The following is a 23,008-nucleotide window of genomic DNA, read 5'->3' as shown; positions in this document are numbered from 1 at the left end:
ATGAGAAAAAAAATCGAAGAACAGCGAATAACGTTATCGGGGATAATTAAGAACGCACGGCTTTTGCATTGGAGTTAGTTTAATTTCACACCGATGGCGCGTTTTCTTTATCGATGATCGATAAAATTGATGTAACTGTTGTCGGGGGGGAAAGGAACTATATGTCTCTACAGTATCTATGTATTAAAATTTCCAGCTTTAATCCTCGAGATATTTAGAAAGAAAGATTTCGAATAATTATAGATTGATATTTTCTCGCGGATCGAACATGTTAAAAAACGAAATCTACTCGCGATAAAATTGAAATGCGCCGTTGCGTATGCATTCGCGCGGAGCGTAGGGGTCGGACTGGTTGCCTACGCGTAGGCGCGACCGAGTTTCAATGCACAAGAGCGTGGTAGCGTGATTAAAGTAAAGATACAATCTCTTTACGTTGAGAATAAATTTGAGGTTGTTGCGAAAGTACTGATACGAAGTAGGTACATTCTAATACTGCTTTGGTTAAATGACAGGCAAGCTTGATTACCTTATCTGAAGAAGGAAGAAAGTTAAAAACTTGTGGTGGGAGGATTTATAATATAGGGGGCGGGATGGATCAAAGTTTGCAAAGTTTCGAAGAAACTGTCGAGGTTCTCCGAGCTAAGTTTTGCGGCGCGAACTTAATCGCTAAACGTCCTGATTGGCTCATTATAGGAAGGCTTTAACGTGGGAGCCGATCCATCGAATTTCCATTCGCGCGCAAACAATATTTTATATATACAAAATACATCTTTCTCATTTTATTGTAACCGTAATACGCGTATAATTTTAAATATTTATTGGCAATTAAATTTAAAATTTTACATTTTCGATATGATCTTCTCTTTCGATACATTATAATTCCGTAGCATCAAAATTATGTAAATTAAAACGCATGCGTTATACAAAATTCAAAAAACGATCAGCGATTCGAATATAAAATTATTATTACACAATTTATCGTCAATAATCAATAGCCAAAAAAATTCTTCAATTTCTGTCACCATTTTTCCCCATCGCACCAAGATATTGAAATTAAATTAAATTAAAAAAAAAATCATCGTTACAAAAATACACGTTTCACTCACGTTTTCAAAAAAAAATATCAATCGATTAACATCCTTCGATTCTTCCGAATCTTTCTGAGATCTGAATCTCCATCCACCTTTATCCGAATAGCCAATCGTTTATCTCGTTTCTCCTCCTCTTTCGCGCCATAAAAGAAAAGCGGTCGGTGTCAAATGTCTCGACACAGATCGAAAAATACGGTGTGCGCGTATTTTCTCTCGCGAGGGTGGGGGAAGAAAGGCGGGGGGACGTCCATTAAGGAGGTGAGAAGTACAGAAGTAAAGATTACGCTGGTGGCATTCGTTTCGCCCGCTATTTTCCTCGTTGCGTGGAGAGAGGTGGGGGGAGCGGCGATGGGGAGGGGGAAGAGAGGTGAGAGGCAGACAGGACAGCCGCTTATCGCGGCAATAAAAAGCATCGAGCAAGATTGGCATGTTGCCTGCCTGCAATCTTTTCCACTCTTTAAGCATATTTGGATGCGGCACCGGCACCCAGATAGCGCCACTGAAATACGCTCATCCTCGAGGAACGGCATCCGCACAAGAATCGTACATGATCGTGCGTCGTCGAAGGGTGGTTAATTTGCATCGAGCATGGTTGAAAAACGGTTTTATTGAAGGTTTGCCTCTGTTTTTTTTATATTTCGATACTTTTTAAGGATCGTACGATTTGGCGGTTATTTTGATTTAATTTAAATGACAGGCATACGATCGCGTCAAGCCTTGTTCGAGCCTCTCTGTATCCCTCTGTCGAGTGTTGGAAACGATATCCTTAAAATGTAAAAATTTGCCATTTTGATTTTGATTGGATATTCAAAGTTATTTACTTTATTCAAATCTTTTTATATCTTCCTTAAAACGTAAAAATTTGCTATTCACTTTTTCTTGAATTCGATTTTCAAAATTTAAGGGTAAATTTTAATTTTCGATCGTTCGATGATTTTACCTAACTAATTTAAATAATACAATAATAATAATAATAACAAATCCGAGTTGAAATAAATAATCAAACTTTATGCTTAATGAAGTTAAAAACGAAATTTCATTTAAAAAAATTATAATACACAAAAATTATCACATTTTATCGACACTTGATATCTGTTGCTCGACGATACAATATAATCGTTGAATTTCCATAAAAAAAAAAATCGTTATTTTTTTCTCAATTCTGACATATACATCAAATATACAAAACTAATTCCAAGAATTATAACGCATACAGTATATCTTACTTAAAAACTCAGCTGCAAAAATTCTTAAATTAATTCTCAATTAATTCAAAGAAGAAACCCCTCAAAAATAACTATATTATATACCATTTATATATATATATATATATTATCTATATTATCTTTTTACCTATCATAAAAAAAAACTTATCTACAAAAGATTCATTGATTAAATTATCCTCCTAAAGAAAAAATTCTCAAAATCGAAAAATATATATATATATATATATTATCTTTTTATCTATCATAAAAAAAAAACTCACCTACAAGAGGATTCGATTAAATTCTAAGAAAAAAGCCGCCTAAATCGAAAGAATATATAGCAAGTTCCGCTCGTTAATCGCGAACAATAACAGCGTTATCGAGGAGGCGGGAACTTAACTTAAACATAGATAGATAGATATCTCGCTAATAATATTTGAATGGATGCCGGTTATTCGTGGTTCAGTGCGTCTTTAACGAGATCAGAGACATCCTCGTGACGACCCCGCGAGGATCAGGTTGCGACGTGCGCACGACGACAACAACAACGACAACAACACAACACGAGGGAGGAGCTGTGTGCGCATCCGTGTGTTTGAGCATCTCCAAGCATCTACGCGTCGCGTGCACGTCGATAAAATACACGGTTGATACAGCGCACATCTGTCGATGCTCCCAAAACGGTGGAGAAAGAGAGGCGAGCCTTGGATCCTCGACTGTTTCCGTATTGTCTGTAATCGTAAACCGACCCATCTATCCATCCATCCCTCGCCCCCGTCTCTTTCGTACGTCTCTCTCGCTCTCTCTCCGCTCAGACGAGATGTAAATCCTTATTCGAAGGCGAGCGATTAAAGATCGTAGGTGTGAAGGAAGGGGAGATTTCGAGCGCTCTTTCTCTCTCTTTCTTAGTCGCAAACCGGTGGAAAAATAATTTCGAGGTTAGAAAACGTTTGAATATCTAATTTTACTTTTTCTAATCTATTTTTAAATATATGTTCCGTTATGTCTTAAATGTAATAAAATATAGTATAGGTTAAAATACATGGAAAAAGAATTCGAAAGTTTTGATCAAAACAATTCTTGCAATTACTGTATATTTGAAGTATAAATTGTAAATGTCAGAGGCGAGAAAAGTAATTGTTCGAATGGAATGGAAATTCGATGTAAGTCGCGAAAATAATTTTGAGGTTAGAAAATGCTTGAATTTTCTAACCATCTTAAATATAGTCCATATATATTCCATTATATATATAATATATCTTAAATATAATAAAATATAGTATAGTATAGGATCTTGCAATTACTGTATATTTGAAATATAAATTGTAGAAAAATAATTCTTCTGGAATGGAAATTCGATGTAAGTAGAGAGCCTCGAAAAAATAATTTTGAGGTTGGAAAATGTTTGAATTTTCTAATCATCTTAAATACAATATATGTTCCATTATATATAATATATCTTAGACATAATAAAATATAATATAGGATAAAATATGTGGAAAAAGAATTCGAAAGCTTTTGATCAAAACAATTCTTGCAATTACTGTATATTTGAAGTATAAATTGTAAATGTCAGAGGCGAGAAAAATAATTCTTCTGGAATGGAAATTCGATGTAAGTCGCGAGTCTCGAAAAAATAATTTTGAGGTTAGAAAATGTTTGAATATCTGACTTGTACGTTCAATTTTCCGACTCTATCGAACATCTTAATTAGTACAAGTATAAAATACGTTTCGAATATGTGGAAAGAGAATTCGAAAGATTTCTTTTAATCAAAACACAACTCTTGAAATTAATTCTATACATTTGTAACGTAAATATCAGAGACGAGAAAAATGATTTTCAGAATGGAAATTCGATGTAACTCTTGAATAAAGAAAAACTTTCGAAATAATAATTTCGACCCAAGAAAATGTTTTTAATTTTCTATCCATCTTAACAAATAATATAGGATATAAAATATGCGAAAAAAGAAAGCTTTTAACCAAAATTCTTGCAATTACTGTATATTTGAAATGTATATTATAAATGTCAGAGGTGAGAAAAATAATTCTTCCGATAGAATTCCAATAGGAATATAAATCTTTCACGAAAAAATAATTTCCCTAAAGAAAATATCACGTCCAAATTTACGTGCAATTTTCAATTTTCCAACCGGGACGAAAAATTAAAAAAAAAAAAGAAGAAGAAAAATAAGGAACAACGGTTGATTTAAACACTTTGGATCGGCGGAGAGTTGCAGAGTTATTTTATTTTCCGTAAAAACCACCCCCTGTGGTAGCCCCTTAAGCCCGGTTATAAATAACGGCTTATCTTTTGTCGGCTTCAACGCCACCGCGAGTCTGTACAAAGGCGGAACTCCACCCCCTCCCCCAACCGCTACATTTTATGCCTTGTAAGGGGTCGAGTAAAAGAAGACGTCTCTCTGAGTGAGACGTGCACCCGTAATTGCTCTGGCATGCGTCTGAATCGAATCCACCCGGTTTGTCGTCGTCTTTCCGCATCGCCGCATCACGATTCCACGCGTGGATTCGCACCTCTCGCTTTGTCCTCTCGATCAACGCTCCTGCTACTTCGCTCTCTACTCGAATTGCGATTTGACAATTTGTTTCGATGTAAATTTCTCTTTTTTATATTCTACATTTATATTCTACATCTGGCAAGGTTTCGGATCGGATTAACTTGAGGATTTTGAATGCAAAAGGATGGATTGATGTAGCAGGATCAGATGGATTGGATGGTTATGCAGAGTTATGAAAACGTTTGTTGTTTGATCAGAAAGTGGGGTAGTTTAGTCCAGTGTGATCTTTGATATACGTTGTTCTTAGGTAAAATTTGAATGGATTTAGGGAGTAATAAAAGGAATAAAAGGATAGGAAATATGTGAGGTATAATATAAAGCGTTGTGGAAGACTGAATATGTTTAAGTTGATTAAGGAAAATTTCAAGGTGAATTATTATTTTATTCTTATTGAATGAAATCGAAATCTTCTTCGATTCGAAAATTTTATATATTTATTTCCAATTCTTCTTTATTTTTGATTAAACCGAATTCCATATTCTTAGTTCCGATTAATCATAATATTAATCGAATTTAAAAAACAAAGCTCCGTATCGTTTATTTCAAATTAATAATTAAACATCCATAAATATTCTTCTCTAATTAAAAACTTCACATTTTTATTTCCAATTAATCGAATCTCCAAAAATATCCTCTTCTATTTCTAGAAACCAGACTCTGTGTTTTTATTTTCAATCAAAACACAACATCAATGAATCTAAAAAAACAAATATCCTTATCAATCACAACAATTAAACTTTCAAAAATATCCTTCTCCTATTGAAAACAAACTTCACATCCCTGTTTCCAATTAATTCAATCTTCAAAAATATCCTTCTCCTCCAATTAAAAACTCTACATTTTTATTTCCAATCAATCTCCAAAACTATGCTCCTCCAATTCTATAGAAAAAAAAACAAAAAACTCTACATTTTTATCATTCCAACTAAACTCAACTCAAAAAGAAAAAATTATATCTCCAAAAATATCTTTCTCCAATTTTAGAATCCAAACTGTTTTTATTTTCAATTAATCACAACAATTAAACTTCCAAAAATATCCTCCTCCTATTGAAAACAAACTTCACATCCAATTAATCACATCTTCAAAAATATCCTCCTCCTATTGAAAACAAACTTCACATCCAATTAATCACATCTTCAAAAATATCCTCCTCCAATTCTAGAAACCAAACTCCACATCTTTATATGAAATTAATCAATTAAACAACAATTAAACTTCCAAAAATATCCTTCTACTATTGAAAAACAAACTTCACATCCAATTAAACATCCATAATTAATCAGAAAAAATATCCTCCTCCAATTCTAGAAACCAAACTCCATCGTTATATGAAATTAATCAAATCTTCAAAAATATTCTCCTCCTATTGAAAACAAACTTCACATCCTTATTTCCAATTAATCAGATCTCTAAAAATATCCTCCTCTTATTCTAGAATCCAAACTCCACATCTTTATCATTCCAACTAACCTCAAAAAGAAAAATCAGATCTCTAAAAATATCCTCCTCTTATTCTAGAATCCAAACTCCACATCCCTATATCAAATTAATCACAATAATTAAACTTCCAAAAATATCCTCCTCCAATTAATCAGATCTCCAAGAACATCCTCCTCCAATTCTAAAAAGAAAACCCAAACTCCACATCTTTATCATTCCAACTAACCTCAAAAAGATAAAATCAGATCTCTAAAAATATCCTCCTCTTATTCTAGAATCCAAACTCCACATCCCTATATCAAATTAATCACAATAATTAAACTTCCAAAAATATCCTCCTCCAATTCTAAAAAGAAAACCCAAACTCCACATCTTCATCGTTCCAACTAAACTCATCTCAAAAAAAAAAAAAAAAGAAATGACATCTCCAAAAATATCCTCCTCCAATTCTAAATAAAAAACAAAGAAAAAAAAAAAACTCCACATCACAGGCCTTATTTCCAATTAAACGATGGTAGCAGCAAAGTATCTCGACTAAGGAATAAATCCCGAAACATCTTCTTCCTCCTCTTCCTCTTCTCTCCTTCCTTTTCTTCTTCCTCCTCCTCCTCCTCCTCCACTTCTCAACGTAGCCGTGCAAACGATACCAATGCAAACCTCGCCCCCGTTTTATTTCCGAAGAGGAGGCTAGTGAAGCGTAACCCGAGGAGATCCGAGACGACGACGACGACGACGACGACAGCGATATCTAAAGATTCGTCTTCGATGGTCTGGTATCCGTGGAAGGAAGGAGGGGGGTTGGAGGGGAGGGGTGGAGAGGGCAGTTGGGCGAGAGGAGGGGGCGCGTGGGGGCGTCACGAGCTACCTTGGTACCCGGTGGTGAGGGTAGAGTGGAGGGGGTTGGTACAGGGTCGAAGCCTGCAGAGGGGTGCAACCACCCTCCTCCTGGCCGGGGTGGGTGGTACCCGGGTCCTCGAACTGATCAATACCTGAAACACCGCGAGGTATCGTCCCGCTATTTCCGGTGTCCCAACGTGGCCGGAAATGAAGGCGTTAAAAATATATATATATACATGTATATATAGGGAGAGTGAGAGAGAGAGGGATATACGTACACGTAAGAGGAATATGAGAGCAGAGGACAGAATCTAGCCTCTGTTCGAGATAGAGTAGACGGCGTGTAATGTTCTCGAGGGAGCCGTGTTTGGCCTCGATAGTTTCGCGTATATATTCGTGTATACGTGGAATGGTAATGATTTTTTTTTCTGATTAAGGTGATTATTATAGTTTATATATATGTATATAGAGAGAGAGTGGTGATTATTGAAAGTTGAGTAATGGAATTGTTTTCAGTCTTTCTTTTGCACACGTTTATTTAATCTTGGAGAAGATTCGAGCGGAATCGATCTGAGGAATATCGGCTTTTTAAATCGTGATTTCGTTCGAGAAGATCCCTTTCTTCGAGATACGTCGTTCAAGCGAGCGTTAATTGACGACAATTTTTCTGTATATATAACATAGACGAATGCACAAATTTCACAAATTCGAAACGAAAAATCGATAGTCAAACCGACGCAGAAACTCTCCAACAACCGCCATCCAATATATACGTGCATACCCCCTCTCGTTTAACTTTGGTTATTCCAACGAAACGCGTGCAAACGTTGCTCGCGATACCATTACATCCCCTGGTAAAATGGTTTAAAAATTAAACGTTTGAAAAAAAAAGGAGGAAAACTTTGAAACTTGCTCTCCCTCTCTCACTCTAGGGATAAATAAAAGGATGGACAAGAGGGGAGAGAGATAGAAAGGAGAAGAAAGAAAAAAATGGACGTGATCGAGGAGGATCACGCGATTGGAGGGCGTGACCAAGCGTCTGGCGTGGAATCTCCGGATTTGCAAAATCTCTGCGAAGGGGTTGGTTTTAGTATCAACAGGTAGAGAAGTGGCGCGTCCTTGTCCCTACTGGATAAGCCGGCGGCTAAGCGCCGGCGCTGGCTAAACCGCTCGCACCCTCCCGAGGGTGTGACCTATCATCCCCATTGGACCAACCGGACGTGTGAAAAAGAGAGAGAGAGAGAGAGAGACGCAGTCCTGCGCGGATAACCAAATTTCTTTCTTCCAATTTTCTTCTCCTTCTTTTTTTAATTTATTTTCATGTAGATAGATAGATAGATACGAATATTATCTTCTTATCTCGTTGAATCGTTGATTCGTCATCGTTGACGCATTGCAATCGATAAATACTGCTCGATACGACTTTTCGAAGAGATAAAGCTTTTAGCTTTTTATCGCGATTCAAGTCGAGCAGTTTGTCTATGCTAATTATTATAGGAAAAAGGGGAAAGGGTTTTTCAATTTTTTCTTTTTTTTTTTTTTTTGTTTTACTAAGAATTCGTCCAACGTCCAATGTCCCCAATGTCCGCCACGCGACGGACATTCTTTGTGACAACACGGGTTATCGACGTAATTCCCTGTCCAGGAGAGAGAGGTTGGACGCCGCCCTGGCTGATCGAGGAAACGATAAAAGAAAAAAAAAAAAAGGAAAAAAAGAAAAGAAAAGAAGAAGGTTGTAATGCGGGTTGTTGGGGAAAGGGGAAAATATCCGCATGGGTCAGCCGAGAGAGACTTAGAGACCGCGGAGATGGCCGCCTCAATATCGGCTTTTCGGATGCTCGAGGTACTTATCTAATGTCTTATATTTTCCGCTGGGCTGCCCATTCAAATTTCCATTCACCAACGGTCTCGCTGAGGGGGAAAGAAAAAAAGGAAAAGAAGAAGAAGGAGAAAGAAAGTTATATCCTTTTCTCATCTTAAATTGCGTTTTTTAAAAAATATATATATATATATATATACATACGTACAGAATTTGGTATTTGGTAAAACATTTCGTTTACTCGCTTCAAACATCTTCAAACATCGATACACTGTACGCGAATATTACATTTTCTACGTATTTATATCGCGCGTAACATTTTCATTCGTTTTCTACGCATTTTATGATGTTCAAACAACCTCAAACATCGACAAACTTTACACAAATATTACATTTTCTACATATTTATATCGCGCGTAACATTTTCTTTCGTTTCCTTCACATTTTGATGTTCAAACAACCTCAAACATCGGCAAACTTTACACAAATATTACATTCTTTACATCATACCATAAAATTATATTTATATTGTAAAATTTCTTTTCTCGCGATATTCCTTCCACTTGGTGATCTTCAAACATCTTCAAACATCAATACACTGTACGCGAATATTACATTTTTTACATATTTATATCGCGCGTAACATTTTCTTTCGTTTCCTTCACATTTTGATGTTCAAACAACCTCAAACATCGGCAAACTGTATATACAAATATTACATTCTTTATATCATACCATAATATTTACATTGTAAAATTTCTTTTCTATAACTCTTCGCGATATTCCTTCCACTTGGTGATCTACAAACATTCTCAAACATCGATACAAATATTACATTTTTTTATATTACATTCATATTATATAATCTGTTTTCCGTAACTTTTCGTCATCTCATATCGTTTCTTTCCACTTCGTAATCTTCAAACATCCCCAAACATCGATACACAATTCTACACGAATATTGCACTTACACTTTTCTTACGCGTATCTATATATCGTAATTAAAATTTCTTTCTCTCGATATTCTTTCCACTTGCTGATCTTCATACACGTTCAAACATCCCGCGTCCGTATATTCTTCCCGCCTCGCGAGCAACAATAAACTCCCCCCTCCCTTTCCCCCTCTCCTCGAAGCAAAGTTCATTCGTTTTACATTCCGTGACTCTCTCTCCAAACGTCTTCGAACTTTTGGCGTTATTCCCCCCACCCCTTAAAAATAAGAAAAAAAAAAAGAACTAAAACACCGTTGTTATTGTTATTGCACAACAACCGCTGCCTCGTATCCTCGAGAATTTTCCTCGAGAATACGCGTGTCTCGTTTATCGACGATGCCCCTCCCTCCCCCCGATTTTTTCTCATTATCAGCGGGAATAATGCTCTCGAATAGAGCACCACGCCGTACGACTTATCTCTCTCGGACAGATATCGCCCAGCGTTAACTTATCAAAGATAAGTTAAGTCAGTAGTTTCCAGGGCAGTTCCGCGCGCTGTTGTTTGGCCCCGTTCACCGTTTCCATCTTTCTTCCTGAAAGAGAGAGAGAGAGAGAGAGAGGGAGGGAGGGGATTGAGACGAATGAGAAAGAAAAAAAAAAAGAAAATGAACGACCGACGCCCAATGGACGAGAATACGTTGTTATTACCATCGATTTCGTGGAGACGCGTTTGAGCGGGAAATATATCCGAGGAAATTTCCATGGAAATCACGTTGGACCGGGGAAAGATCGGACTATAATGCCGCCTCGTGACCTCACCCCGTTCGCCACGTGTCTAATAGCGATATTCTCGATCGCCGTGTGCCAAACCAATTGCCCTGCAACGTGTTTGTGCCATCTCGACCAAATTCCATCAACTGTCATGTGCGCGGGCCAAGGACTGGACGCGTTCCCCGGGAATATGAGCGACTTGGTATGGGCCAATCTCTCTCTCGTTGACTATAGAAAAGAAGAAGAAGAAGAAGAAAAAGAATGTATTAATTTTAGAAGATGATCGATACTTTGAAATTTCGTTTCTCTTTTCCAAGCAAGTTTTTCTTCCTCTCTCTTTTCCTCGAGTGTCTATCGATACATCGAACATTTCTTTATCGCGGTTTGAGAAACGCAGCTACGAGAGAATGAGTCATCCTCGTAGAGAAGAGCGAATATTATTACACGGAGAATATGTGTTCCGTTCGAGTCGACCAATTGTTGTGCCGGGGAAAAACCCGATTGATTTGATTTGATTTAATTATCTGCCCAGATAACGAGATTGGATCTGTCGGGGAACGCGGTGACGAGAATCCCCGGTGACGAGATCAACCGATTGGTCGAGTTGGAAATTTTGAATTTGGCTCGGAACAGGATAACCTCGTTGCCGGACGACGTAAGCTCGTTGAAAAGTTTGCGCGAATTGGATCTGAGCGGGAACGTTATAAAAGGGACGTCCGATATCAGATCGTTGGGACAGTTGCCGTCGTTGAAGGTTCTCTACCTGTCGAGGAACCCGTTGTCGGCGTTGGACGGATTGATAAGCCGCAGCCTCGAGACACTGGACGCAAGCCAATGCGGTATATATATATATCTCCTTCCTTAAAATATAATTTTTCCCCTTTGAAAATTAAAAATCCGAAAAATCTCTCCTCTGTAAGAAATAAGGGCATTGAACAACTCGTCCCTGGACGGGCTGCCACAACTGACGATGCTCACCCTCGCTGGAAACCCTTTGACAACCATTCACGACACGTGGAGCCCGAAATTAAAGCAGTTGGACGTGTCCGACTGCCAGTTAAACTACTTGGGCCCCGATACACTCTATGGATTTCCAGAGCTTGACGAGCTTCTGCTTTCCAACAATCCAACATTGGTGTACAGCACGAGGCAAGAAACGTTATGAAAAGTTGAAAAGTTATCGAATAGGAATTGTTTCGGGTCGATGGATAATCTGATTATTTAATATCGCGATTTAAATTTCAGAAATTCCACGTTGACGCATCCGAAATTGAGGAAGCTGGACGCGTCGAGGTGCAACTTGGACAGGCCGGGCCTCCACGGGTTTCCCTCGTTGATTTACGCCCGATTGACCCGCAACGCGATACGGATACTCCCCGATAGAATATTCGCGAAGAACAGGCAGCTAGGTTTCCTGTATTTGAACGGGAACAGGCTCGAAACGTTGACCGCGAGCACGTTCGAGGGACTGGTGAAGCTTCAAACGTTGGATCTGTCGGCCAACAATCTGGAAAAAGTTCATCCGTACACGTTCCACGAGAACATCGAGTTGAAAACGTTGAATTTGTCGTACAACGCTTTCTCCGAATTACCGAAACTCACCTCGGCCGTGACGATATTGGACGCGTCGTCGAATCTGATCAACCGTTTGAACGAGAATTTATTCGTCAATATGCCGAGATTGAAGAGCATCGATCTGAGCGATAACCGTATACAAAAGATTCCGTTCGGATTGAAATCGACGATGTTGAGGAATTTCGATCTAAGGGCGAACAGGATAGTCGAATTGGCGAATGACACTTTTCTCCACTTGCCGCAGCTTAGGAGCATCGATTTATCAGGTTAATCGTTTTTCTTTTCCAATTTGTTAATTTTAATTCGTTTCCGACCGAATTTAATAATTCTAACGTTTATATATACATATATGTATATATAATTTTTAGGAAATCGATTGACAGAGGTGCCAGATCCAGAAATCTTTCGAAACAATCCAAATTTGGATATTGTATATTTGGAGGATAATCCATGGCATTGCGATTGCGACAAATTGTTCTTTATGTATAATTACTTGACGGAACCACCAAAAATTTTTAAACAAATTTTAATTTGTCAAAGTCCGTCGAACGTGTCCGGTTATAGCTGGCTGATCGCTTGTTTCGACGAATGGCACAAACCACTTGATTACAACAAGGAGAACTCGTGGGGATTCGCGATAATCGTTATTTTCTCGCTAATCGTTCTATTCGGTAGCTTCGTGTCCATTAGACACATGATAAAGATAAAAAGAAGGGCTATGGAGCAAAGACGACGATTGGAAAACCTTAGTTTATTGAGACAAACGAGGTAAGAGATAATTTCCATTAAGAATGGTTTTTCACGGTTTTTCTCGTTCGAAAATACGTAACGTAAATTAACAGATCGATTTACTTCAGATTCCTATGTTACCACATCATTAAGACAGATTCCTATATTATCTATATATGATGAATGAATCTGCCTTATCTCGATAGGTAATTAATCTAGGATGCAAATTCAGAAAAACCTCACTTTTGACAGGAATCAAACGCAAGTTACGGTACAAGAAATCGTTGAACATCGACCAGAACCAAGAATCAATCCTCTTGAATTGATAGAACCACCCAGTTACGAAGAAGCGGTACAGATGCCGAGATTGACTCAATCTTTGGACAATTTGGACAATATTTCGACAAGAACGTTTTCCGTCGTGGGCTCCGTCGATAACATAAGGAACAAACAGAGAAGAGGGAGGAGATCGAAGAGAATTCAAAGCGAGAACGATTTACTGAGAAGGGGAGAGCGGCGACAGGAGAGACTCAGGAGGGAAAGGAACAACTCGACCGATAACAACGCGACCACTTTATCATCGAGTCAAAGAAATTCCAGAGTGTACGCAACGCGTAGAGCGAGAAGGCAGAGCGTGATAAGCGATTCAGTGGAATCGGGAAGCGGAAGAATTCGAGCCAAACCGCAAACACCGAGAAAAAGAAGACAAAAATCGACAGTTTACACGGACAACGAATCGACCGATGATGAATACTCGAAAATAGTCGATATGCGTAAATGGATCAGGGAGCTTCCAGAAGAGCCGAGAACCCGTTTCAGAAAATCCACGATAGAGTCCGATTTCTCTACTGATTAATTCCTTATTAGCGAAAATTTTTTTTAAGATTGTTATTGACAATTTTATATTTTTAATAAATTTAATAGTTTTTCAAAATCATCGTTATTAGTTTAAGCACGAAAAAAGAAAAAAATTTAATTCAGTAATAACAACTTTGATAAATATTTAATATTTTTGTATCGCGTGTATATCAAACATTTCGCATTCCACTTTTCTCTATTTTTTTTTTTTTAATTATCATCATTTATTCGCGTAATCAGATCAAAACACGGAAATTTTAACCAAACTGCATGGAAATTTCAATTCAATTACAAGCAATTTCAGATATCAGATCGAACAACGGTTCTAGACTCTACTTGCCACCGCCAGGCAATAATTTGTGTAACAACAAACGTATCATTTATCGTAACACACGAAGCGAAGAGAATTCTAATGCGGATCGCGGAAAATATAAACTCGTTAAGTGGTAAATGGCGACGTTAATCGGACATTGTATTGTATACCGTTAATTTTCATCTCGATATAACGACTAATAATAATTTCCCGACATTTTCAACGTTACTTTCATTTTCAATTAATATTTCACGTTCGAATTACGATATAACTAACTCACGATAACCGTCTAATTAAGTGATGAATAATTACAAAAAAAATATTTTCATCTTTCTCTTCCATGTTTCTTTTTTTTTTTCAACGTTTCGTTTTTCCTTTCTTTTTTCTATATAACTATAATCCGTGTAACACGCTCGATATGCGATGAAAAGATACAAACGCATATAAATTTTTATAAATATTAATATTTTTTTTCTTTTTTTTTTTTTTATTTCGCATCCATTGTTAATATTATATAAACGGTTGAAAAATATATCGAGATATATGATTGCTACACATATATTCCTACCTATACATAACAACGTTTACATTTGATAAAATGTTGCATGGGGGGAGGGGGGGGGAGAAGAAAGATTTATCTAGGGAACAAGGTGGAAAATGGCGGATATATTAACGGATTCTCGTACGATGATATCACGAAGGATCGAACAATCCCCCCCCTCCCCCTTCCCGTTCCCCCTTCTTTTCCATCATTTCAACGATGATCACAGTATTAACGAGGACGATTTCACTCGTTGTCGAACAAATCGAACAGAGGGAACACGCGCAGCAATGCAAACTCGAAAATCATTGGAATAATTATCGCGACAGCAGTGTTAAGACGCGTGTTCTTCTCTTTGGAAGAAATTTTCGTTCGGGGGGATTTTTCTTTTTTTTTTTTTTTACTCCTCTCACTTAATTAACGTAAAATCGTAAATTCGATCGTTTTATACACATTTGGTCTTGGAAAAAGTTTCGTCGAAATTTGGCATGGAAAAAGATACGAGGAATGCAGAGAGAAATGACGGGAGAGAAAAATGGAAATATATTATATATGCTCCCATTATTCTCTGACGCGTCTAACAATTTTATTTATTCTTTTATCTTCTTAGAAAGGATAGAAAGGATTGTTTAATAAGAAAATTTGTAACAGATATCGAAGTTTTATAAAAAAATATTCGATAGGACAGGCGAACTTTTTCGGCGTTTCTTTTTATTTGAAAGTTTAAAATTCTCCTCTACTTTTTAAAACGAGCTATCTATAAACTAAGCTTAAATTCTTAAATTTATTCATTCAACGTCCGTTGCGCGATCGTTGACGATTGGAACGATCGTCGAGAAAAAGGGATACGATTAAATCTGGAATGGAATTCGTTGCATATAAATACGTTACAATACGATGTTTCGTATAAATTAATTTCCTTTTTTTCTTTTCTTTTCTTTTCTTTTCTTTCCTTCCTTCTTCTTCTTTCAAAAAAAAAAAAAAAAGAAAGAAAAAAAACTCGTCCAACAGAGTCACGAGACGCGGTTATCGATCTACGGGACTCGAAAAAGCTACAACAAAAAGCCGGTCGTGACGACATTACGGAGACGGATGTTTAACCAAGTTTAGAGCGATTGTGACAATACATAGAGGCGAGGATTCTCACCGTTTATAGCGTCGTTAAACGTCGAAACAAGAATGGTGGTTGAGTTCAGAGGATTCTAATGGAACTTATATCGTAAAACCGGACGTCCATTCGAGACGTTCGAGAAGGGATACCGCTTAACAGGTGACTGACTAGTGTGCTAATATTGCGTATACATATGTAATATAAAATTAGTACTGGTGGTAGTAGTAATAGTAATAGTAATAGTAGTAGTAGTAATAGTATCAAATAGGTTTTCCATCCACAAACCTTATAACAAACGGCATAATTATTATTATTATTATTATTATTATTATTATATTCTATTATTCGCAAATATGTACAATGAAATCGCGTTTCATAGAATCCCTCCTCCTTCCTCTCCCGTTTAGTAACCGAATACTAAACGAATCGTCGTTTGTAAAAAAAACTGTACGCGTGTATACGCGTATGTGTGTATACTTTCTTCGCTCAACGAGAAGAAGAAGAAGAAGAAGAAGAAGAGGAAGAAAAAGATAGAGAGAGTCAATACAGCAGCAGTCGGGCACGCAAAAAAAAATTCGTGAACACAAACTCGGATAATCGATGTAACAACAACGAGAGAAAGAAGAAGAAGAAGAAGAAGAAGAAGAAAGAACTCACTGTCATGAAACGTCATAAAAATTCGATCAAGAGTATCGATAAATTCGTTGTATCAACTTTCTTTTTTTTTTTTCTTTTCATTTCTTTTAGGAACACTGGCGGCAACACACAATCCTACGATCAATCCTACCATCCTCCGACGCTCGTGCATCTCTTTTTTATTCATTGTTTTTTCTCTCTCTCTCAATCTTCCTTCACCTTTCTTCCTCCCTCTCCTCCATTCGAATTTCCCATCCGTCGGCCAGATCCATCCGTTTTCCTCCCTCGAGGGAGGGGGGAGGGGCGATCTCAAGGCGTCTTGACTAGATTCTCACCGTTCGACGTTCTCGTGATGAGTATAGGCGTCTTTGGCACGCTGTCAGGATTCTCTTGGACCGTGATCTTCACTCTCTGGGCGCCGGGGCTCAACGGAGGCTGTTGCTGCACACGATCCTCCTCTCTCGACGCGCCTCCGTCGATCGAGTCCCTCCTGCTCCTCCCCCCCCTCGAGGGAGACCTCGGAACGGCGCTCCTCTTCGCTCCCGTGTCGGGCACCCGACAATCGTTCGAAACCTTGATCTCGTCCTGATCGAACGTCTGATCGACGGGGTGGTCGACGACGAGGGGGGCGCTCTCCACGTTCCCGTTCGAGGCCACCTTCGCCTGCGCCCCCGTATTGGCCGTTTCCAACAACGCTTTCTGCATGTCCTTCAGCTCGGTCCCGTTCTCCACGTCCCCCCGCTTCCTCCTCCTCCTGCAGAAGCCCCCCTTGTACGCGGCGAACCCGATCAAAGTGGCGAGGATTGCCAAAAGGGCGGCAAGCACCACGTACGAGCCCATCCCCTTCTTCGATTGCCTGGTAGGCGAGGCCAACTCGTCCCCCTCCCCCTCCTCCATCTTCACGTTCCCCGATTTGCTCGAGTTGTCGACGAACTTGACGCCCGGGACGAGGATGATCTCCGTGCTGAGGGAGCTGACGGTGGTGGTGGTGGTGGTGGTGGTGCTCGTCGTCGACGCTTTGTCCTCCTCCTCCTCCTCCTCTTCCACCTCTTTCTCCCCCTTGGTCGGCGTCGCGTCGATGAATTGCTCCTCCTCCAGGTCGGGGCCCTCGTTCGTCGTCCCCTCCGTCGTCCCCCAAATTATGTTGTACAGGCCGTCGAACAACGAGAACCCCTCGTCCTCCCCCTTCCCCTCCCTCGACGGATGCGTCGAAGTCGACCCGCTTCCCGAACCCTCCACCCCCGATCCCTCTCCCTGCTCCTCCTCCCCCTCCTCCTCGTCCTCGGCGCCCGAGCCCTCCGTTGGGTAAAACAGGCCGTCCTCGTGTATCTTCTCGCTGGCGAACGCCGTCGTCTTCTTCGACGGCTCACTCTCCCCTTTGCTCGCCGCCTCCTCGGTGGAGGTGGGGGTGGAGGAGTCCCCCAGGGTTGAAGGGGGCTCCACCTCCTCGAGGAACGGGGTGGAGGCAGGGGGCGAGTCGATCTCGCGGAACGGGGTCTCGCTCTCCGCTCGAATCGTGGTCTCCACGATCTCCGTGCTCTCCTCCTCCTCCTCTTTCTCCTCCTCCTCCTCCTCCAACTCCTCCAACACCTCCTCCTTCTCGTCCTCGTCGTAGCGCTTGGCGGGCGAATCACCGGAGCTGTCGTAAGAACTTTGGTCGGCCTGGTCGTTCTGCATGCCGAGGAGGTCCTGCTCCTCGAATCGGCAAACGAGCGCAGCGTCCAGCCTGAGCAGGGGGATGCCCCTCGAGTTGGCAGGGGAGGCGCATACTACGTTCCCCTCGAATCTCACGCCCCTGGCCGTCAACAGGTCCCTGGTGTCGAGGGTGGCGCAGTCGCAACGAAGGGGGTTCCCTTGGAGGTCGAGGTGTTGGAGGAGCTTGAGGCGGGCAAGTTCGGGGGGCAGGTGTCGGAGGCGATTTCCGCGAAGGTTGAGGGTGTGCAGTCGGTCGAGGCCGTCCAGGGAGCCCGTTTCGATGTCGCGGATGCGATTCTCGGCGAGGTTCAGGCTCCTCAGGTTGGACAGTCGCAGGAAGCTGCCCGCCTCTATCCTTTCGAGGGAGCCGGTGGACAGGTCGAGGTGGCGGAGGCCGGTGAAATTGGCGAACACCGTCGACGAGCGGAGGATCGGCTCCCTCACGTGGGCCTTGAGCGGCTCGAGATCGTACGTTTCGATGTATCTGATGTCCTCGAGGGCCTGGCAACGTGCCCTCGTTCCGTTCTCCAGCACGCATAACCCAGCGCACGTCCCCGCGCGAGCCGTGATGATCAACAGCAACGGAAGCACCGTGGTTAACATTTTTTTCTGATCCGATTCTCACCTGTCGAAAGAGAAAGGAAGATATCATGTGAGATCGGATGTTCCGTAATTTCTGTTTTTCAACGAGAATTAGCTAAGTTGAAAATATTTGTTGATTTTATGATTTGATTAGAAAGTGTGAAACTTTTATATTTTAATGTTTTTTTATGTACGTTTGTATACGCGGAGAAAGGAAAATTTATCGAATGAGGGAGTCTCTATCGTTGTTTCGAGTGATATTTCGCATCCACGGTTCGTCGGGGCAAGTATCGCGATAAAATGGTTTTCATAAAGTGATATCACATTCACCGTATATTATATGTACTTATTTTTCATTCATTCTATATTCTTCTCGTACTACATCTCTATTTTCATCGCTATTTTACTTCTTTCCTCTATCGTATTCTCCTCTATCTTATTTCTTAAAGAGTAAAAATAATTTCGTTAATCTATAACGAAAGATCAAAGTCATCTTCGCTCGAACTAATATCATTATCGTATTCCGTGCTTACAAAATTCGAAAATTTTGAAGATAATATTTCTACTAGTTCGATCCGTGATCACGGTTTAATTTGAGATAAAGAATATCTAATCATTCGACAATATATTATTCCACGTTTCGCAAGATTACACGTAAAAAGCTTAGGGAGCGATATTTTAAGAAAATCAAACGTAAATAAATATTGTCGCTGTTCGCATCAAGCCGAGTGGCGGAGAGTTACCATTCGAGCGTATAGGGTTAAAATAATTCCCTATTTTTCCCTACGATTCTCCCTAGAATTCTCGACTTGCTTGGGTAGAAATAAAATTCGACGGGTAGAGGGAGCGAAGAATCGGAAGACAGATGGCGATCCTGTCGATCGGACAGTTATTGGTTGGCGGAATCGGGCGGACGTGTTCGAGGTTATCTCGTGGTCGTGTTTTTTTTTCATTAATTCGTATTTGCATCGATGCGGACGAAACAAGGGCGAACAATGGTGTCAATTATCCGAATTATTGCCTTGAAAAACAAAGGGCGTTTGATTCGACCGGTTTCAAGGCGTACAAAGAACTCATGGTGTGCAAGTTGCCTCTCTTCATCTCCTCCCATAGGCTAACTAGATGATTACGATCGAGAGAAAAAAGAGGGTTTCAGTGCTTGCGCGTTTCTCCGTGAAAGCTTCGAACGACGACGAATGACGACGAATGACGAGGTTTCCTCGAAGAGAGTGTGGATATATGGAAATCGTCGAACGAATGGCGTCACGTCCGCGCGAATAATATGCAAATGCAAATGTAAATAACGACGAAAGTAATGTGGTCTTGTCGTCGGCTAGTCTACTAGAATCTAGAGGCTAGAGACATCGACGATTTACGTGATTGGCATTTTACGTGGGATTAAAAGAAAGCGTGTCTTTAATTTTTTTTTTTTTGCATTAATGATTTTCTTACATTTATAATCTTTATATTATACGAGATATTTGAATATTCGATCGTGCAAGATTATCGATATATTCCACGAATATATATATATATATATACACGTCAGAGATTTCCTGTTCTATGAGAAAAAAAATATTGAACTTGTGACTCGTTTCTTTTAACGATCTTCAATATGAAATAGTTGTGCGTGGATTTATCCTTTGATTTTTCATGGAATTAAATAAAAAAAAATGTTCGATGTTTAGAATAGATGACTAATAATACAAATATTAGGTCGAGAGAGAGAGAGTTGAAGCACTCTCGAAAATTATTTTTTGCAAATATTATACAATTACTTGACAAAATTAAACGATCGATTTGTGATTTCCATTTCTTGAAAAAATATCGATATCCTTTCGGAATTTATTTACTTGCTCGTTTGCGACAAATATAGACCAAAATTTAATAGTTATTATTTTCATAATTGATTCCTTGAAATGTAATGATAATGCCAAACGAGGTTATAAGAAATGATGTTCGAATAATTTTAATAAATAGTAGATATTTCCAAAATATCAAAAAATATTTATACATTTTACATATCTTTAATATTATGAATTTTATATCCTTGAATTAAATTAATATATATATATATATATATATTGAATTATAGAATTGAATTATTTATATTAGTAGTTTTAAAATGTTTTATTATTCGATTTAATTTGCAAATTGAATTTCAAATTGTAATTATGCAATTATTCAACACGATTATCTACAATTTCATTCATAATTAATTATTTTTGACTAATATTATTAATCGAAGGTTTTTACTTTTTTTAGAATTTAACGATTATCGAAATAATATTAAATTTGTAATTTTGGTTTTATATCCAATATTCTTTATAAGAAAATCGAACACTGTTCGACTTAATTAAGGTTGGTGAATTAATTTCTGGATTTATAATATTACACTTATTTAATTTAATTTTAAATTTAATATTTTTCGGATCTAAGCGTTTCGATTCAATCACATTTATTTTAATTTATCTATTTTATTGTTCGTTCGATTATTCGAGCAAATTTTACCTCGAATTCGATACGATGAATTAATGATACGTACTTTGAACTGAAATATTAATATTAGTAATTTATGTAATTATAATATTTGTATACACGTATATACGAACAAAGAAATTTTCAACAAGGAAATAATAGTGATAATAATGACATCAATCGCATAAAAATTTGCTCGATGAACGATCTAAAGTCCAACCAACAACGTGTATCGCTTGCGATTATCACACTTCTCACAATTTATAGGCCTAACGTAGAAACAGACGCGACTTGTTGATAGAACTTAAGCAGCCACGTAGCGCGCAAAGCTGTCTCGGTTTTGTTATCGCGTGGGTGGAGATAGGTCATGGCTAATAATGGATTTTCCAATTGACGAGCATGAGTATTCCTTTTCGAGTCATTTTTTTTTTATTAATTTTAATTTTCACATTTAACAGCGGTAATACTTACTGTTTTAATTTCGATCAGATAATTTAGCCTCAGCAACGCCGCACTTTTGACAGCATCTGAAACGAAAATTATAATTAAAAGAGATATGTATATATGAATAATATTGAATTATTGAATATATGAAGATGTTACGAGATGAATATTTATGCACAACGTATAATAACAAGCTTATTAAACAAAATTTTTAATCGGAAGATATTGACGAAACATCGAATTTCCATTCACGAGATTTTACGATTTTGATGAAATAATTCAAATATTAAACGCTGTACTGTGGTTCGGATGGATTCCTCCTCGATGACGTAACATCTTTACGCGAAAACGTAGGGAAAAAAAATCGTTTTCCCAAGCGGACGAACGATGAATAATGGAAAAGAGCAAGCTTCCTCGCGATTCTTGTGAAAATTGAAATATCAAAAAAGAACGCGTGATATAAAATATGGGTATATGATAAAAGATTATTTTACTCGAAAAATGTACCTATATTGATTTCTTTTATCCGAATATATATGATCAATTATATTTATTTTAATTTATCCATTTTATTGTTTGTTCAATTATTCGAACTCGAGCAATTTTACCTCGATGATAACAATTTTAATTCGATGATAAATTAATAATATGCGTGTTTAACTGAAATATTAATATTAGTAATAATTCATATGATATATTTATATTATTATACGTGAAATTTGCTCGATGACTGATATATATATATATACGATTGCGGACAAGGTAGGTTTCTCTTAATGTTTGGTAACGTTTCTCGCATACTTTTATATATTTCTCAATTCTTGCTTTCTTACGCACGACAACGGCATGTCCCTCGGCAAACATTTACAATTTTCTTCGGGTTCAAAGAGCAAACGTTATTACGCTCGAAGCCGTGCGTGTCCTGTACGTACACAACACAATTACACGTTACGATTTCTCATTAATCTACGTAAAATACAATTTTTTTCTCTTAGGAAACAATCCGGTTTTTAAGATTTATTTATCGAAACAGTTGTAATGGCAGAATAATAATTTATTCCAAATTTATCTATTCTTTCCTTATTCCTTTTTTTTTTTTATTTATTTATTTATGCAAACAATCACGACAGAAACAAATCATGTTCATGTTCATGATCGTGCATGTTTTCATTATCCACAGATAAGAAATTGTTTATCGTAGACGCGTATATAATTGTCGAGAGATAAATAATAGATCGTAATTACAGCTTTTTTCTTTTCTTTTTTTTTTCACTTTAAATCGAACTCCGTGATAAAACGTTTTCTGGTATATCGCGTATAAAATAATATGTATATCACATTCCCTTTGCTCTTAGTTATAAAACTGG

The 23,008-nt window shown here is 38.4% G+C and overlaps 2 protein-coding genes and 2 long non-coding RNA genes across 6 annotated transcripts in view; 2 read left to right on the top strand and 2 right to left on the bottom strand.

Annotated features, from left to right (window-relative positions):
- Window positions 1-1,045: 1,045 nt before the first annotated feature.
- Window positions 1,046-3,921, top strand: LOC133666790 (uncharacterized). The gene is made up of 2 exons (XR_009831445.1): window positions 1,046-1,705; window positions 2,763-3,921. It is a non-coding gene; the product is annotated as an uncharacterized LOC133666790 (long non-coding RNA).
- A 5,202-nt stretch (window positions 3,922-9,123) lies between these two features.
- LOC133666788 (uncharacterized) lies at window positions 9,124-10,407 on the bottom strand. 2 transcript variants are annotated; one of them, XR_009831443.1, is made up of 2 exons: window positions 9,438-10,407; window positions 9,124-9,335 (listed from the first exon to the last, which is right to left on the bottom strand). It is a non-coding gene; the product is annotated as an uncharacterized LOC133666788 (long non-coding RNA). The 2 variants fall into 2 exon arrangements; XR_009831442.1 differs by having other exon boundaries at window positions 9,661-10,407.
- Window positions 10,408-10,432: 25 nt separating this feature from the next.
- Window positions 10,433-13,917, top strand: LOC108001488 (insulin-like growth factor-binding protein complex acid labile subunit). The gene is made up of 6 exons (XM_017062506.2): window positions 10,433-10,881; window positions 11,212-11,518; window positions 11,600-11,828; window positions 11,925-12,520; window positions 12,623-13,022; window positions 13,236-13,917. Exons 1-6 carry the CDS (start codon window positions 10,708-10,710, stop codon window positions 13,837-13,839), a joined length of 2,310 nt encoding a protein of 769 aa, XP_016917995.1. The 5' UTR covers window positions 10,433-10,707; the 3' UTR covers window positions 13,840-13,917.
- Window positions 13,918-14,620: 703 nt separating this feature from the next.
- LOC108001435 (protein windpipe) overlaps window positions 14,621-23,008 on the bottom strand; it is a 21,828-nt gene continuing 13,440 nt past the window's right edge. For both annotated transcript variants that reach the window (XM_062080498.1, XM_062080499.1), the window contains 2 exons: window positions 21,669-21,724; window positions 14,621-18,762 (listed from right to left, as the gene is read on the bottom strand). In XM_062080498.1, coding sequence (XP_061936482.1) covers window positions 16,752-18,740 — 1,989 coding nt within the window. In that variant the 5' untranslated portion in view covers window positions 18,741-18,762; window positions 21,669-21,724 and the 3' untranslated portion in view covers window positions 14,621-16,751. The remainder of the gene's footprint in view (window positions 18,763-21,668; window positions 21,725-23,008) is intronic.

The sequence above is a fragment of the Apis cerana genome, linkage group LG10, assembly GCF_029169275.1.
Source record: "Apis cerana isolate GH-2021 linkage group LG10, AcerK_1.0, whole genome shotgun sequence".
Lineage (NCBI taxonomy): Eukaryota > Metazoa > Arthropoda > Insecta > Hymenoptera > Apidae > Apis > Apis cerana.
Note: the sequence above shows the minus strand (reverse complement) of the source record. Positions and strands in the feature narration are given on the sequence as shown.

Excerpts from the sequence above, each read along its gene's own strand:
- LOC108001488 (XM_017062506.2), top strand. The coding sequence starts at position 10,708 with ATGCCGCCTCGTGACCTCACCCCGTTCGCCACGTGTCTAATAGCGATA. Across the intron at positions 11,829-11,924 it reads ACATTGGTGTACAGCACGAG|AAATTCCACGTTGACGCATC; the intron begins GCAAGAAACGTT and ends TTTAAATTTCAG. Across the intron at positions 13,023-13,235 it reads AGTTTATTGAGACAAACGAG|GAATCAAACGCAAGTTACGG; the intron begins GTAAGAGATAAT and ends CACTTTTGACAG.